At 42.1% G+C, this 16,408-nt stretch overlaps 1 protein-coding gene across 1 annotated transcript in view; it reads right to left on the reverse strand.

The window, feature by feature from the left end:
- FBN2 (fibrillin 2) overlaps positions 1-16,408 on the reverse strand; it is a 1,178,594-nt gene that overhangs the window by 371,234 nt on the left and 790,952 nt on the right. Inside the window, exon 18 of the mRNA XM_069625622.1 lies at positions 4,065-4,190. Within this exon, the coding sequence (XP_069481723.1) occupies positions 4,065-4,190 (126 nt within the window). The remainder of the gene's footprint in view (positions 1-4,064; positions 4,191-16,408) is intronic.

A 16,408-nucleotide genomic window follows, 5' to 3' on the forward strand; every position in this document is an offset into this window, starting at 1 on the left:
GCAGCAGTTCAAGAGGAGGAGAAAGATGGTGCATACCGAGAGGGTGACAAGGAGAGAAGTGATCTTGCCCTTTCCGATCAAGGCCAGTGAAATCTCAGGAGAATGAATCGTAAGACCGTGAATAATAGCCAGCGTGTGTTGCCATAGGTGACAACGGTACACAAGACCCTCCTCCGCTGATAACCAAGCCGGGAAGAAATGCTTGTCACTGTGTTACCAACCTTGACTTGAAAGAGAAAGAAAGCCAAGCGGTTTATCACAGGCGATGAGTTGAAGGGAGAATCGATAAGAAACCGAACTGTGTTGAAGGAAAAGTACTGTGAAAGCATAAAGAGCTATTGATGCTAGAAGGGGGAAAACCAGCAACCGAGGAGTCCGGCACTACGTGGGTGCTTACTCAGGAAGACTGTTGAAACTGCCATAACCAGAAGGCCTTGGGAAATGGTGAAAAGGGGGTCAAAGTGCTCATATAGGTGTCTTGTAAAATCCTCTGTACAGTCAAAAGTCTTTGACCGACAGATGATTGAGAAGGTAAGGGAAGTGAATTCTGCATTGTAAGAATTGAATGAGAAAGGCACGATTGATAAAGTTGTCCAGAGTGAACCGGGCAGAGGGATTCTGACAAAAAGGGGCAAAGCCTGAAGTCCCTATGAACAGTGGGTTGACAGGAATGAACGCTACCGAGGGATCTCCACAGTGAACAGTTTGAATTATAAAGCTAATGGGAATAAGTCCCATATCGTAAGAGTTAAATGAGAAAGATACAATTGACCAGAGTGAAACCGAAAGAGGGATGCAGATAAAAGGGGCTGAAATCTAAAGGCCTGAAATACAGTGCATTGACAGGAGTGAACCCGACCGAGGGATGCCCACAGTGAATTATTTAGAAAAGATTAGTAAGAGTGAACCTGGCAGAGGGATGCCAATAAAAAGGGGCGAAGCCTGAAAAGCTGTTTAAAAAGACATTAAGATTTGTGAATGCAAGAAAAGCCACAGTGAACCCAAAAGAGGGAGGCTGATGTTCGAGAGGGGTACGAGCCCAAAAGAGGGGGATCTAGGGGTGAAAAGTCAATACCCAAATCCCATTTTGGAAAGGAACTCTGTGTTTGTTTGTTTTGTTGAATACATCAGGCCCTCCAAGGCAAGAGACTTTTGTTGAAAGAGACTTAACCATCGAAGAAACTGATAGTTGGTCCAGAACTGTTGGCTTGTGCTGGGAAAGCTGGGAAAGCTCAAAAGTACGCTGTGTTCAGGAGATCCACCTTGTCCCGTGCTCAAAATGTGGGGAAGGAAAGCCCCTGACTTATATGTTGTGAAGCTGCCAACAGCACATCACAGCTCTCTTGCTCTTTTTCCCCATGCAGTCCTATTAACTTACGTGCCTCCCTCCATGCCTTACAGAATCGTCAGAGCGCCAAGAAACCACGCAGGTGGCAGCAGTGCACGGTATAAGAACCTTTAACATAACATAACATTTGCAATGTTGGTGCCCATGCATTTATCAACAGAAAATACTTAGTGGCAAGTATCGTCATGGTAGGTTACTTTGTGGCGGTACAAATATAGGTATATGTAGAGGGGTAGGGGACATAGGGATTGTAGTGACTGGGTAAGGTTAGGAGAGGGTGCGGGCAGTAGAGGGTATATGGGGGACCCCTCATTTAAAAAAAATGGCAAAACGTAACCTACCACGAGGTGCGTTACCATTCAGTGATTTCTGCAACTGAAATCACGTACAACCACTAATCAAAACCTGTCAGGTGAACTCCAGAACACCAAATGTTGGTGCCTGGCTCCTCAGTAATGTACACTGACATGGTACATAGATTGAAATGTTGGCATGCCCACTCACATCAGAAAGGCACCTGTCCACAAATATTTGTGAGTGTTTGGCCATGCACCATGGAGTATCCTGCTCTCTTTACAAAATAATATTTCATATTAATGTAGCCTGTAGGTGGCACTAGGTGGGATACACTAATGGAGCTCTTACAAGCAGCAATCTACAATTCTACCACCAACTCACACAGTAGGCCGGGCTTCTATATAATGGTTGATTTGAGGCACTAACAAGCTATTGTACTCATTATTCAGGGAGCACACATGCTACTGCTCTGTTTTGCAGGTTTCCTTTCCGCTTTAATGTATCAGCTTTTCTAGCTTGGGTTGGAGGAGGGGAGAGTTGAATCATTTTTTGGTGACAGAAAACATTTATCAGTATTTACCCTGCATAATGGAGCTGCCTACTCCCTTAACAAAACGAATAAGTATAAGAAATTTGAATGCAACACCATTGGTGTAACACATGTCGATGCCTTATAAAAGACTACCTAACATTAAGTAGTACAGTTGCATAGCCCTATGTTTCACCTGGACAAAAGTAGCAAAATGAAAAAAATGTCAATGCCTTGCAAAAGCCTATGAAAAATAAAGTAGCATAGATTAATAGCCCTATTTTTCACTTGGACAGAAGTGGCACAATGTTAGCGTAGCCGCAGCTACATTGCGTGTTCTACACTGAAGAGTGCCACCTGTTACCTATGTGTGATACACGACAGTCTAAGCAGCATAGAAACAAAACATGCTCTTGTAGTTGCCTGACACCAGATCACGTCCCTTGTATGTATCATCATTACATCTCTGTTAGTGGGCACAGCTATCTCCAGCCACACTCAAAATGGCTACCCTTCCATGCATCAGAATTGTAGAATGGGAGTGCTGTGGGATAATTCTTCATCCGCGTAGAATTTTTTTTCGCCTACCCCAATGGTAATCCATTTTGAGAAAGTTCTCTGGCACGTCACCATATGTTTTACAAAGGGCACAGATCATGCAAAACCAAAATGGAAACTGGCCTCTCATCCCTGCCAACTGAAGTGCCCTCACTGGAACCAGTTCTTACACTGTTCCGGGTTTCAGGGATGAAAGGAATACATTTTTGGTGAACATTAACAGCCCTTCCCATTGGTAAAAGGAGCTTCTCCCGTCCCCAGAAGCGTTTAAGAGGAGCTTTACTGCTCAGCAAATATATATTCTATGCTGGTATTGTAGCATGGATTTATACATCTTTTTTCCCCTCCTCGGGACCACTATTAATGTAAAAACATAAACGGGTGAGCTTTTAGTGCTGGAAAGGGAAACAAGTATATATATATATATATATATATATATATATATATATATATATATATATATATATATATATATATATATATATATATATATATTTTAAAATGTTAGCTTATTGTTCAGTTCCCTTTGAAAGCCTCAAGCCAGTCAAGAACACTGGTGTCAGCCGATGTCAGTGCCCTTTACGGTCCCTTCTTTGGGAGAAGACGCTGTGGCGCACTGACCAGCCGAGATTGCCATGTCATGAATGGAGAGCTCACTATGATTTTTCAGCATATGGCCTGCCTTCAGGAGACCGCTCGTTTCCAGTGCTATTATGGAAAATCCATTGCCAAAGATATGAGGAAAAATGATATAAAGATCATTAAAAGAAAGGAAATCCAGTGACCCTTTTTAAACAAGAAAATAACTAGTACACACCCGCTATTATCCAAATGTTGCTACTAACAACCAAACAAATTGCAAGGAGCCAGGAACACATTTGCGGGGTTGTACAGAAGGAAAATGAGAACTACCGTTGTTCCTGTAATCTTTCACAGGTCATGGTATAAAACATGCATTTACTGTTTAGTTAAAAATATAAAAACCTAACAGTGTCTTAATAATGTCTTCAATTGCTGGATCACGGTGGTGCTGTACAAAGAACTAGATCTGAAGGACGTGGATCTAAAAAAAAAAAAAGCCATGTAACCCCTCCCCTAGACTGCAAACAGTGGTTCTTCTGAAATCGGTTCTGATGGTGGGGATTACGAAACCTCCTAAGGTGCTGATGGAAATTGCTTTAAATCAGATAAATAATTCACTGACATGAAGTACATTTTCTAATAAATGGCATACAAGGAAGTGGTTGAAAGGCAAAGGTGTCCTGCAGAAGTGGTATTGCTTCTTCAGTAATGCCGACGGCTAGAGAACATTGTCTGGTTGAAAGAACTCACCGATGCAGGTTCTCCCATAGGTATCAGATTCATACCCAATGTTGCAGTTGCAGCGGTAGCTCCCACTTAGATTCTCACAAATTCCGTTGGTGCAAATGTCAGGATCCAAAGCGCATTCGTTAATGTCTGCGTGAAGCCAAGGGAGAAGAGAGAGTTGAACAAAATGAGCCAAAGGAGGAAGTTTAAGTTTGACATGAAAATGTTTTGAAAGAAAAACTCCACACCTCTGTGCAACTTGAACATTTGCATTTGTATTTATTTATTTTGGTTCAGGGTGTTTGCCCAGAAAAACGTACATAAGCGAAAACAACATTCAAAGGGGCAAACCTGAGTCAGGTTTCATACAGAAAGGGGGGGTTAGCAAACTGGTAGGTGGAGGTTGAGGTTGAGGAATACATAGATCAGAAACCATGACATGACAGTACACACATTTCACAGTACTTCAATTGGGGTGAAAACATAAAGAGTTGTGGGTACAATGGAGCTGGTTGCCAGATAGTGAGCAAAGGGAGTAGGTGGAGGATGATCCTTCTTCGATAAAGAGGTGGGATGTGAGTGGAGGATGAGGGGGCGATGGAAGCTAGTGCTAGCTAAGTAGGGGATGCAAGCTCATGCAGATAACAACTAGTAGGAATTTAAATAGGGACTCGTTTTTCGTAGGAAGCCAACAGGCATGTGGGAGAAGAGCAGGGAATATTGTAGAGGGTCTGTGTGCCAAAGTTGAGTACTTTTGCAAGTGGTGGGAAGAAGGGAAGGCAAAGGAGTAGGCTGGCACAGTAGTCAAGGTGGCTCAGTAACAATATGCCTATGAGGGTTTTGGCAGAGTGAAAATTGAGGCATGGACTGTCCTGACATTTAGCAGGTTAGCCGTGGCTTCAGTTGAGCTAGAAGTAATGAAGTGGTAAAGATTAAGGTCCCTATTAAAAATGATGCAACGTGTGTGCACCTTAAGGGAGGGGGAAAGTAAGTCGGGGGGAAATGCGTGAACAGAAGAGAGGGGCGCAATGGAGGCAAAAAGGTAGATTACTCCAGTCTTGGAGAAGTTGAGCATAGGACAATGAAGTGCTAGCCACTGGTGGGCCATGGAAAGACAAGCAAATACTCAATCAGAGTAGTTAGGATTATAGTATAGAAGGAGAAGAAGATGTGAGTGTAATCTGCAAAGATTTGTTAGAAGAACCCAAAGGAGATGGATCTATGGGATTTCAGTCAATCCATTACTGTGAAAACAACTTCATCAAATTCCTTTATTTGTTACATTTCACCAAAAATAGATGTGTGGGAGACCACCCGCAACCCCTCTGGGAGCCCTCCACCATAATCAATACCCAAACCAAACCCACAATCTATATTTTCGGTCAATAAACTTCCATGAAATTACATTCGAGGTTATGGTCTGCGATGTGATCTACCAATACCAAGGAATTTATTTGATAGAGGGAGGTGGTGTAGCAGGTGAATAGTAAGGAACCAAGGATGGAGCCTGGGAAGATAGCAATAGGGCGAAAGGTAATGTCAGAGTTGCCAGCTTCCAAGAGATGCAGAAGGAAAGATGAGAGAGGTAGATGGCAATCCCGTCAAGATTGGTGTCCTGAATTTCAAGGTCAGTGCAGGTCTGTAGAAGAGAGGAGTGGTTCACCATATCAAAGGCAGATGATAAATTCAGTAAGATTAACATTGATTATATTCTAGAGTGGTGAACAGAGGTCAAAAAGTTAGAGACATGGATTATAATATGAAATGATATGTCTTTTATAACGCGCCTGTACACAAGTGTTTCTAGGCCCGACAAGATTAGGGAGGGAAGACAGAGGGAGGACAAGACAAATGATCTTACTAGGCCTTGTGTCATTCAGATCATGCAAGTGCGACAACGTAAAGTGCAGGGGGAAGTGCCAGTTAGAGGAAGGGTGAAGTGCAGTCATGGCGGCACAGCCTATTCAGTTGAATATCATACACAAAATCCAGATTGGAATTGGTCTCTAAGGTCATAAGTGTCAGACTAAAAATGAGATTTGAGAATTTTAAAATATTGACGGAACAGAGATACAGGCCTATTGTTGGCAGGACTGTTGGGATTAGCTAAAGGCTTCTTTAAGATTATCAGGACCATTGCTACGTGGTAGCAGGCTGGTAAGATTTCTAGTGAGAGAGATGTGTAAGATAGAGGAGAGATAGCCGCAGGTGAGACGTTCAAGTTCCTTTAGCATCCGTGGGACAAATCAGTCACAGGGGCAGAGGTGGGGGTTGCCATTCCTTAGAATAGACGCCATTAACAGGGAGCAGTTGGGAGGCTGGAGGGCAAGGTGGAAGTGGCAGATATAGGTGCTGGAGGGGAGAAAGAAGTGTGGGAGAGATAGGAGGGAGGAGAGGGTATCTTGAAGGGTTTTTAGTTTTAGATGAAAAGAAGTGGACAAAGTAATTTCCGGATAGGGAAGAGAAGATGGCACAAGTGCAAAGAGGAGTAGGCAAATCTTGGGAGATAAGAGAAGAGTTTGTGCAGTTGAGATTGGAGAGTATTGATTAAAGTGATGAAATAGGTGGATTTATCCGAGTCAAGAGTGCCGAGATGAAGCAGATGACGACAGGTAAGGAGCACAGTGGAAGTATGGTGTTTGCACCATTTATGAAGATGGCGATCCATGTCTGTTTTGAGAAGTCTGATCTGGGGATGATCCAGGGTTGAAGGTGAGCAGCAGACGGGGTGAATGCAACAGATGGTTAGTTATGGTAGAAAGGGTAGCAGAGAGTCAAGATCAAATCTAAGAATGCATGTTCAACATCAGAGGTCATCGGAGTGGCTGAACGACAGAAGGTAGGACCTTACTTCAGTTATGTGGGAGATACTAGAGTGAAGTTTGAATTTGTGTTTTGAAGTGCGGGAGATGTGAGGAGGAGATAGTGGAGGGGCAGGTATACTGAAGTGGACAGTGTAGTTAGATGTTTGGTCCGAGGAGTAGAAGAAGGAAAAGTCAAGAGAGTTTTCAAGCGATCAAGTGGGTAGATTATGGAGAGAGGTATGGGAGTGGTCTGAGAGGAGCGAGTCAAATTCAAGCTGATGGTTGGGAGAGATTTTTGGGAGCTTGAAGTAACCCACAAGTACTAATTGTGCTTTTGCGAGAATGGAATCAAAAAGGTGGTTCAGATTAAGGAGAAATTAATTAAGAGGGCACATGGACTGATCCATTAGGAGGATTCTGAGAGAGGGGTTCAGTAGGAGTTGGCTGGAAGTGAATTCAAAGTGGAGTGGTGGAGAGTAAGAAGGCGGAATGGGATTAGAGTTATTTGCATGTATTTTGTACTTGGTTTTGGGTTTTATGAAGTACAAACATAGACAAGAAGCAACAGAGCACTGAAGATGTAATTGAGGGTACGGTATGAGGTAAGGAAGGGTTTTATAATATGTGGCACACATGTTCCTGCCATCAGGGTGTGATCTAAAACCTGAACACAAGGAGCTAGGTTGAATCTTTGAATTGACTGAAAGGTAAGGTCTTCAGCTGCTTCTTGAACTGCAAGAGTTTTGACAAAATCGGGACTGCCAGTGGGAGGGTGTTCCAGTAGGCAGTGGCAAAATAACACAAGGCCGGTTTCTTGTTTCGTTTTTGTGTGATGGTTTTGTCTGACGCCTAGCATTGGCTTGTCACCTGGAGGAGCATTACCCATCTGAGCTACAGAGTTTTGCAGCTAGGTAGGCATGTGTGTGTAGTGGTTGTCCTATAGCTGATGCAGGTAGAATTAAGGAGTATTCTGGCTGGTATTGGAAACCTGTGCCGCTCCCTTAGGATCTTAGAAATGTGCCTGACTTTCTTGTTTCCCATTATGAATTATGCAGTGGCATGTTGGGCAGCCCTAAGTGGGACCAGGTGTATCTACCAGAACACAAGTGAGGATGACATCATCTCTATCGATGTGGAAGAATATCAGAGAATAGACTGTGAAGTCCTTGGGTGAAAGGAGGTGTTTTATCTTCTGGAGGTGGAGTAGCTGGTACCAGGCAGTTTAGCCCTTTTTTGATATGTTGTTGTAAGGAAAGGGTGCTGTCTCTAGTGAATCTGAGTGATCCGGCATTTGGGGCCAAGTGTGGTGTGGAGCAGCCACGGTGCATGTCATTTAGCTTCTCAGAATAGTGTTGTGATTAAATGGGTGACAAAGTGGAACTCATTCTGTCCTTGTGGGATTGAACTTCAGGTATTTGTTTCTCATCCAGGCTTGGATGGAGGAAATGCAATTCTTGAGGTGTGAGATGTCCTGGGTATAATTAACATTTATGTATAATTGGGTATATTTAGTGTATTGTTGGGGTTGGGTGTGTGGGATATTTTAACCCATACAAATGAGCCCCACTGCCTCAATTTACAAATGGTGAAAGAAACAGCCAAAAATGGATGCGCTAACCTCTGTGCGTGCAAAAATCTGCAAAACTGCGCATGGGTCACTCTCACTAAAGGCTGCACACCCCTGCCACACAGTCAAAGTGGGGGTGACAACAGAATTCTCACTGCAGGAGAATACCAGTGGGTGCTGTTACAGTTAACATGAAGGCCACAGAATTGGGCTAAAAACCGAAAATGCCTTTTAAAATGCAGCTTTTGCAACCTTCACAGTGCTGTTTTGGCGCTAGATCCATTAATTTTCCAGTGAACCATTGAAATTAAAAGTGCACTGAAATCACAGATCCTCCAGGTGGCTCAGAGAATCCGGGCCTCACTGACTGACAGCAGCTAAGAAATGTATTTTATGAAAAACTAGTCCAGCAACAGTTTGTTTTCAGTTACACGGGACAAATGCAGCTAAAAGTGGCAACATATAACAATTTCAGCTGCACAGATAAAACTCCAAACAAAGGCTGGATACATCTATTCAGATTGCAAAACAAAGCCCAGCACTCAAGGACAGAAAAAATGCTGAATTAAAAGTGTATGTGCTGCATAAGAAAAGTGGATTTAAAAGACTCAGTTTAAATGTGCTTTTTCAGGGAAGAAGTGGAAAAATTCGCCTGTTTGAAAGCATGTTTTTGTGAAGGGCCTAATTCTTTAAATATTAAAATCTACCTATAAACTGTGTTCAAGTAATATGGTGTAATGAAAGCTGTAGGTAATTCTTTAAAGTCAAAAACCAGTTTGGAATGAAATAATTAATTCTGACTTGACAGTGCACAGCCTGGGAAAGAAAACACTTGATGTTAACACCTTGCTTCTACAGGAAGGCTTAATTGATGCTGGAGGTTTTCGCATATTGACAACAATGAACTGATTAGACATTCGTCTCTGGCCCAGCCAAGGACAATGGCAGGCTGACTACTGATCCCTACAGGGAGGGGGCCGGGAGCTTCCCTTCCAAGGAAGAGGACACCCCACCCTGATCAAGGGAATGTGACAGCTGTTGCCTGTTGAAAGGAGAGAACAAAACTGCTAAAATATATCTGTTGTTTAAATGCCTATTTGTGATTAAGTTTTGAAACTTTAACTTTGCCACAAGAAGGAGGACAAATCTAAAAATTGGAAGGTGTAAATTTAATGTTATGCTCTTTCTTTGGAGACATGAGTGAACCCTGTACTGCATAAGGAACCAAAGATACACCAAAACACTGATTGTGCCAAAAATATTAAGGCTGTAAGTCTAATATTGTATACCCATGCTCTAGTGATGATTGCCCAGATATGTACTGAATTAGGAATTGTTAGGCCAAACCGTTATGATTAAAATTGACAACATTCCACAGAATGACAAAGCGAGCTCTCACTGAGATGAGAATTGGATGTAAAGATAACCCATAACATATGTAATCCATATGTCTGATTTTAGTAGAGGGCATAATTATAAAAATGTGTATTTGTGGAAAAGTTAAGTTTTGGTCAAAATACTGTGGGAGTTCCTAAATCACCTCATAAAATATGACAGCTCTTTCTGGCTTCCAACCAGAGCAAGGCAAGTGCCTCTGACCTATCACAGCCGAGTGGGTGTGGACTGTAATTCTCCCCCTACCATAAACTTTGTGATGTCATTTGGCATGATAAATATAGGAACTTCACCACACAAAGAGACACGGATTCCTGACTCCACCCTGATTGCAGCATGACGCCCTGTTCCAGAATTCACCTTGTCCTGATCTAGATGCTTTGCAAAACCAAGGCCCAGCAATTGCTGAACTCCTCTTCAGCTAGGCCCAATTCTTGAACCATCCCAAACATCAGGAAAGAATAATTCTGATCCAGTCTGGCTTGCTACCATTCATGCTTGCCTGCTAAATCTTGTGATCCCGCTAATCTACCGTGTCCAGTGACCAGTAGGACCAATCCAATCAAAATCCAGTCTGAGGTGCCCTGCTGCCTGTAGACCCGACCCGAGATTACCAGAACCCTGACGGTCCAATCTTAATTTACAGTGGACTGTAAAGTATCAACAGGAATCATAGTAACCCATAGTATATTGCCTTGTCCTATCCCAATATCAACCCATCCTCTCTTTAACTTAAGAACTTGTAGTAGTGTCACACCAGTCTGAAACCTTGCTTTGATTTCTTGTAATAGTAATAATTTCTTGAAAATACTTTTGTATTTTGAAAATCCCAAACCCTTAATATCATCCCACGGGTAATCCGACTGAGTCCTCCAAGGCGGACACAGAGGTGCTGTGGTTGGTTTCCGCGGACCACTCTGGGGCTTACTGTGTTTCAAACTGGCAACCAGCCTGAATACCCTAGTTCAGAGCATAATTGTCATTGTAAAAACTGATTTCTGTTTTCATTTTCACGCCTTTATTTTCAAAAACGCCGCTTATTCAAACTTGCATAACTTCTTCAATTTTATACATAGAAACGTAATTTTAACTCTCAGTTAAATCTAAGACCTGTAGCGTGTATTTGACCTGTTTTCATTAAAAATCGCGTAGTGAAAATTAGGCGTGAATGTGCATTTTTGCAAAACCTTTACACGTGTCTATTCCCAATCAAAGTGTTTCTTAACTTCCATTCTGATTTAAAGTGTGTTCTGTTGCTCATATTGTAGCTCATGTTGGTTAGAATCTGTTCAGTGTTGCTCCCATAGGAATTTACATTAATTATAAGGATTTTGCACACTTTCATTGTTTCACAAAGCCATTTCCAACTGTCATTTTAAAAGTGTCAAAGTTCCAAAAACGTTTTCTCTCTTGTTTGGGCAGGGAAGATTGCATTCAAACCCTATACACTGTTGTTCTTATTCCCGAATACCTGCTGATTACTTACATCTTTGTAGAATTGCTGATTTGTGAATTCAGAACTTTACAGGGGGAAACCTTAACCTAAGCGCTATCTTCTCACAAGCCAAAACTGTTCTTTTTCCTGTGTTTTCTATTCTGCATTACTATAAGTGAATTCAATTGCTTTACTTAATTTCTGAATTGTTTTGTCACCACATTGGTGATTGCTGCCCCATATATATATATATATATATATATATATATATATATATATATATATATATATATATATATATATATATATATATATATATATATATATATATATTACCTGAGATGGGTGTGATATGAGTGGTATATCACTCAGAATATTGAACCTATAGACATAATAAATAAGTATTTCATTTGTGCATTACATGCTAGGCGAGACCCGGGTGTGTGCCTGATTGAAATCCTTAACAGATGTTTGGGCCACTGAGAAGTGATCACAATGACTGCATGTATAGATTAAATATCACCAGGGTGAATGTTGAGCTTTATGGGACTCTGCAGATGAATGTGTGGTGTTGTGACTTTGAGTTGCCCACCTGGACATACTGGTGCTCGTCCAAGAGGTAAGATGGGAACCAGTTGAGAACTGTGCCTGGGAAGCCATTTCTGTATGAAGTAGCCGGGTCAATGTTATGTGGTCAACCATGTCGAACACAGCAGAGAGGTTGAGGAGGACCAGAAGCACAAGTAAGCTTTGTCAATGATTTGAAGGTTGTCATCTATGAGCTGGATAATGACTGTTTCAATGATGCTTTCAGATCTGAACCCAAATTGGTAATCATGAGTAGGATGTGTTGGTTAATCTAATCAAGGAGTTGCGTGGCAACTGCCTTCTGAATTATTTTTTCCCAAAAATGAGACACTAGTAATCTGTCAGAAGTTTGCAAGATCACCTGAGTCAAAGAGGTTTTTTTGAGGAGAGTCTGGATTAGTGCTGTTTTTGAGATGCTTGGGAAGATGGCTTGTTTGAGAGATGCACTTACTATTTGGATGAGGGCGCCCCCTTGCTTACAGTAGGGAGTGAGTGTGTCATCTTTGAGGAGTTTTCAACACAGTGAGTTTCTCGGCATCCTGTATACAGTTGATTTCAGTGACACAAGGTTGTCTAAAAGGTTCTTGGGGTTGAGAGAAGTGAAGGTACACCGGGATTGTGTAATGCACCATGAGATCGAGAGTGAAGTAAGGTGATCGATTTTGCAGTATCGATCTGTTGTCGTATATGCTTCGCTGATTAAAGAGTATCACATATATTGTGGACTAAGGGATAACTGGGTCAGGCAGTGGCTATGTGGTGTGTTTGACTACCATGAAGAGAGTTTTACCCTGTTGGTGCCCGTTGAGATACTTAATGAGTAATATGTGGCTTTATCTTCAATGATGAGACAGGCGCATACTCGATGTGGCCATGCGGTTGAGGAGGTCTTTGTTTCTCTGCATTTTACACCAGTGTTTTTCGAGTGACCAGATGGTGCACGTATTGTTGGTTAGTTGTTCCATGTACACAGGCAGAGGCTTTAACCCTATTAAGGTATAATTTGAAGGGGACATTTGCATTATGGTTGGGTTGCGAGTGGATAAGAGAATGTTGACTTTCGGGGTTCATGGGATTGGTTAGAGTTGCTTATATGTGCTCTAGTACCATGAAGAGGATGTACGTAAAGGAGTGACTTGAGGAAATGTTGGTCTTCCCATGTCACATGTTGTATGGGAGGGTACCTATTAGGAGGAACGCAATGGCAGTATGGCCTGTCCTGTCAAGTGGGACAAACTTAAGATTTTGTATTTGGGGAGATACAGAGAAGACAAGTTTGAGTACATAGGGTGGGTGGGGTTAAGTATGTGTTGTTTAATGTCCAGGGAATTCTTGAGGTGGAGATGAGCATCCCTGCTACTTTTAGTGGCTCAGGTCCCAGCAAATAGAAGTTGCCACGGAAGATGTTTGTTGAATGTATGATTTATGCTCTGAGGTGGTGAGTTTCACAATGTCATGAACGCAAGGCCTACGCCTTTGAGATGGGCAATATATAAGATACAATGTTGTGGTCTGTTAATGTCATAGTGAAGGCAGCATGATAGAAAGCTCTGAGGAGATCATTGCTGTTTGGCTGAGCATGTTACACGCCCTGTCTTACTTGTGTATAACTGCCACGCCCACCCCAACCTTCGTACAGCCGAAATTCGAACAGTTAACCCATATGCTCTTTTTTATTCAAAGTTTTCAACGGATACCGGTTTTAAGAGGCAAGCTTGTTCATGTTTCTCCCTGTCTCAGCCCCAGAATTAGATATGAATACATGTTTTCTGAGATGTTGTTGGTTCTATAAGCCATTGGTTGGTGAGGCTATACAAACATGGAATTATGTGGGCCCAAAACTTGTGATTTCAATAGGAGCTTGAGCCAAAAGGCTTCTCGTGCTGAAGATGTTATGTTATGTTATTTTATTTATAGCGTGCTAAAGCATGTGGGCTAGATGATACGGTCTAGAGTGGAATATTTGTTCTAGGTGGATTTTATGCAGTATTGTTTCGGTTCACTGCCAGCGTGAAATGTAGAGAAGATAGGTGTAGCAGGGTATAGTTGTCCTCCAGTCCACGCTTAGGTCTTTAAGGAAGATGCCTTGAGTTGGATTAGTTAGGCAGTGAATCCGTCTGTACACTGCTTCACATTTAGGGAATGATCTCTTGGTGGGGACAGATTATATTGATTCTTGTAGATTTGGACAGAGGCTGCTTTACCTCTAATGGAAAGTGGGGAGTCTTTCTCAATAGAATGATATATATGTTTCAAAAGAGAGAACGTATATCACACAGGGTAGCCTTCTGGGGCTGCAGATCAGAGGTGGGAAATGTCTGGCCCTTACTGGCTTCTTTGCCATTCGCTATAGAGTGGTCAACATGGTGAGTTTTCCGGCATCCTGTTAGAGTTCAGCGCCTGAGATTATTCACTTCATTATTGCTGTTTTGTGTGTGTGTATTTGGCATTGTGCTATGGAGTGCTCACAACAGTACGTTTCCGGACATCCTGTTAGAATTCAGTGCCTGAGGTCATTACTGATGTTGATGTTGGCGGGTATGTGTTTTTAGCATTGTGATCTCCCAGATTGTGGGTGTCAAAAAGGTAAGAAAGACTTTCACTTTTGAGTGAAAGAGTAGGAAGGTCTCAAACCTTTTGTCTTATACGCAACGTCCACATTTTCTATGCATCTTACTTTATTTTAGTTGTGCTCCAACAAAGTCAGATAAAAGTGCAACTTTAATGTCCTTCTTCCTGTCCTAAAGCTCTCTTTTGGGTGCTGCAGAGGTAGGTGAGTTGGCAAGTTGCCCAGATGTGGCACATCAGTTGAGCTGTTGGGTGTTGGTCTGTAGTATTACTATTTGTGCTCCTTCCAAGTTCCAGATCTTGCAATGTAGCCATTGTTAGGGCCCTGCAGACATATGTGATCCAGTATATCTAGTTTGAGTAGGTTTGATGGCCGATATTTTGTCAGAAAAAAAAGAGGGTCAATTGGCATAGCCATGGTCCCAGCGTAACAGTTTAATGCTCATTGTGGTTTGCAACACTTTTTCGGTTTTATAGGGAGGGAAACAATGACATTGGGAAGGCAGTCCTCGTAGCTGACTGGATTTTACAACCAGGCCGAAAAAACGGGTCCAAAGTGAATACTACAACAGGCTGATGCCCAGCTTCAAAATGGCTCCTCAAAGTATCTCATGAAACTCCTTGGCACTCTTCTGGGTAACTGCAGTAAGCCACAGTCTTGTGTGTAAATTACCTAACTTCAGAATGTGCTTGTCACAGATCTGGGAGCAGAAAACATGTGTGGCTGAAAAAACACATTTATATTCATAGGAAGTGAGAAGGTTGTGCTGTGTGCAAGGCCACAGTGCTCTCATGAAAACCTTTAGCCAGATGGCATCTCTTTCACTTATGCAGACAATCTATACATTTAATTTGGAATCTTAACTTGACGTTAAAAACAAGCGTAGACTGCCATCTATCTATTCTACCTTTCTGCCTCATAAAGGTATATGATTGGGGTCAATGGCTTGCTTGCAAGTGCCCTCAGACTGCTTAACCAACTGACTCGCGCTTTGTCCCCCGCGTCTATGACGTCATCATCCTTGAAAGCTAAGTGGGAAATATCTCTGCTGTTTTAATTACAAATCTACAATGAAACAAATGATAGGACTTGGCAATAAATACCATGTTTATGTGTGCTACCGGATCTCGCTTTCCTTGCTGAAGTGTTCCTGCCTGAGACCAAATACTCTTGTGCTATCTTGTCCAATAAAACTCCAAAGTCTCTTTCTAGAAACAAATGTGGACGTGCAAACGTTGCTTGTGCAACTGACATGTCTGCACATTGGCAAACTGAGGATGATTCCTATAGGGCGTTCGACAATTCTTCAGCACAAGTGCTTGTGCTGAAAAGTACAAATCTCCCAGTGGTTGAGTAAACCCTCCCCATCACGTTTTTGTAACTTCCCTGGTAGGATTGTAAAGCAGTGCATCCAGCAATGGGAGTGTTCTGGCTGCCATATGTCCTTCTGTAAAATGTTCTTTGTCAAAATGTAATGTTCTTTGTCAAAATGTATGTTCCTTCTCAGAAATAAATACAAAAAATGAAAACATAAAAAAAGGCTGTGACTGGCGCATGGGGCTCGTGGTAATGGTAGAAGTCCTGATTCTAGTGAAGTGTGCAGCTCTGCCGGTGTGGAGCATGGACTCTGCCATTGATTATGCCCCAAAGCTCAAAACCATGAAGTCCTGGGCTAAACAGGTGGGGCACAAAACTGCATTTTCAATCCTGATTTGCTATCTGAGAGAAATTGACAGATTAGTAGCTGTTCCAATATAAAACAAGAAGTCCGACTGAAATAAAATGACATATATCATTAATATTATGGTAGGTTTAAAAAAGTAAGGAAAAAAAAACCTTTTACCTGTAATAAGTACAATAGGCCATCTCAGCTAAAAAGCCACATACACACACACGCGCGCACACACACAGACACACACTGTGCACCTCCAGATCAGGGCCACACAACAATGCACTGTGGCTATCCACGTTAGCTGTAAAAACGTGCTTTTGAAAAAACAATACTCCACC

This window comes from Ambystoma mexicanum, chromosome 6p (genome assembly GCF_040938575.1).
Source record: "Ambystoma mexicanum isolate Mex_15411 chromosome 6p, UKY_AmexF1_1, whole genome shotgun sequence".
Classification (NCBI taxonomy): Eukaryota; Metazoa; Chordata; class Amphibia; order Caudata; family Ambystomatidae; genus Ambystoma; species Ambystoma mexicanum.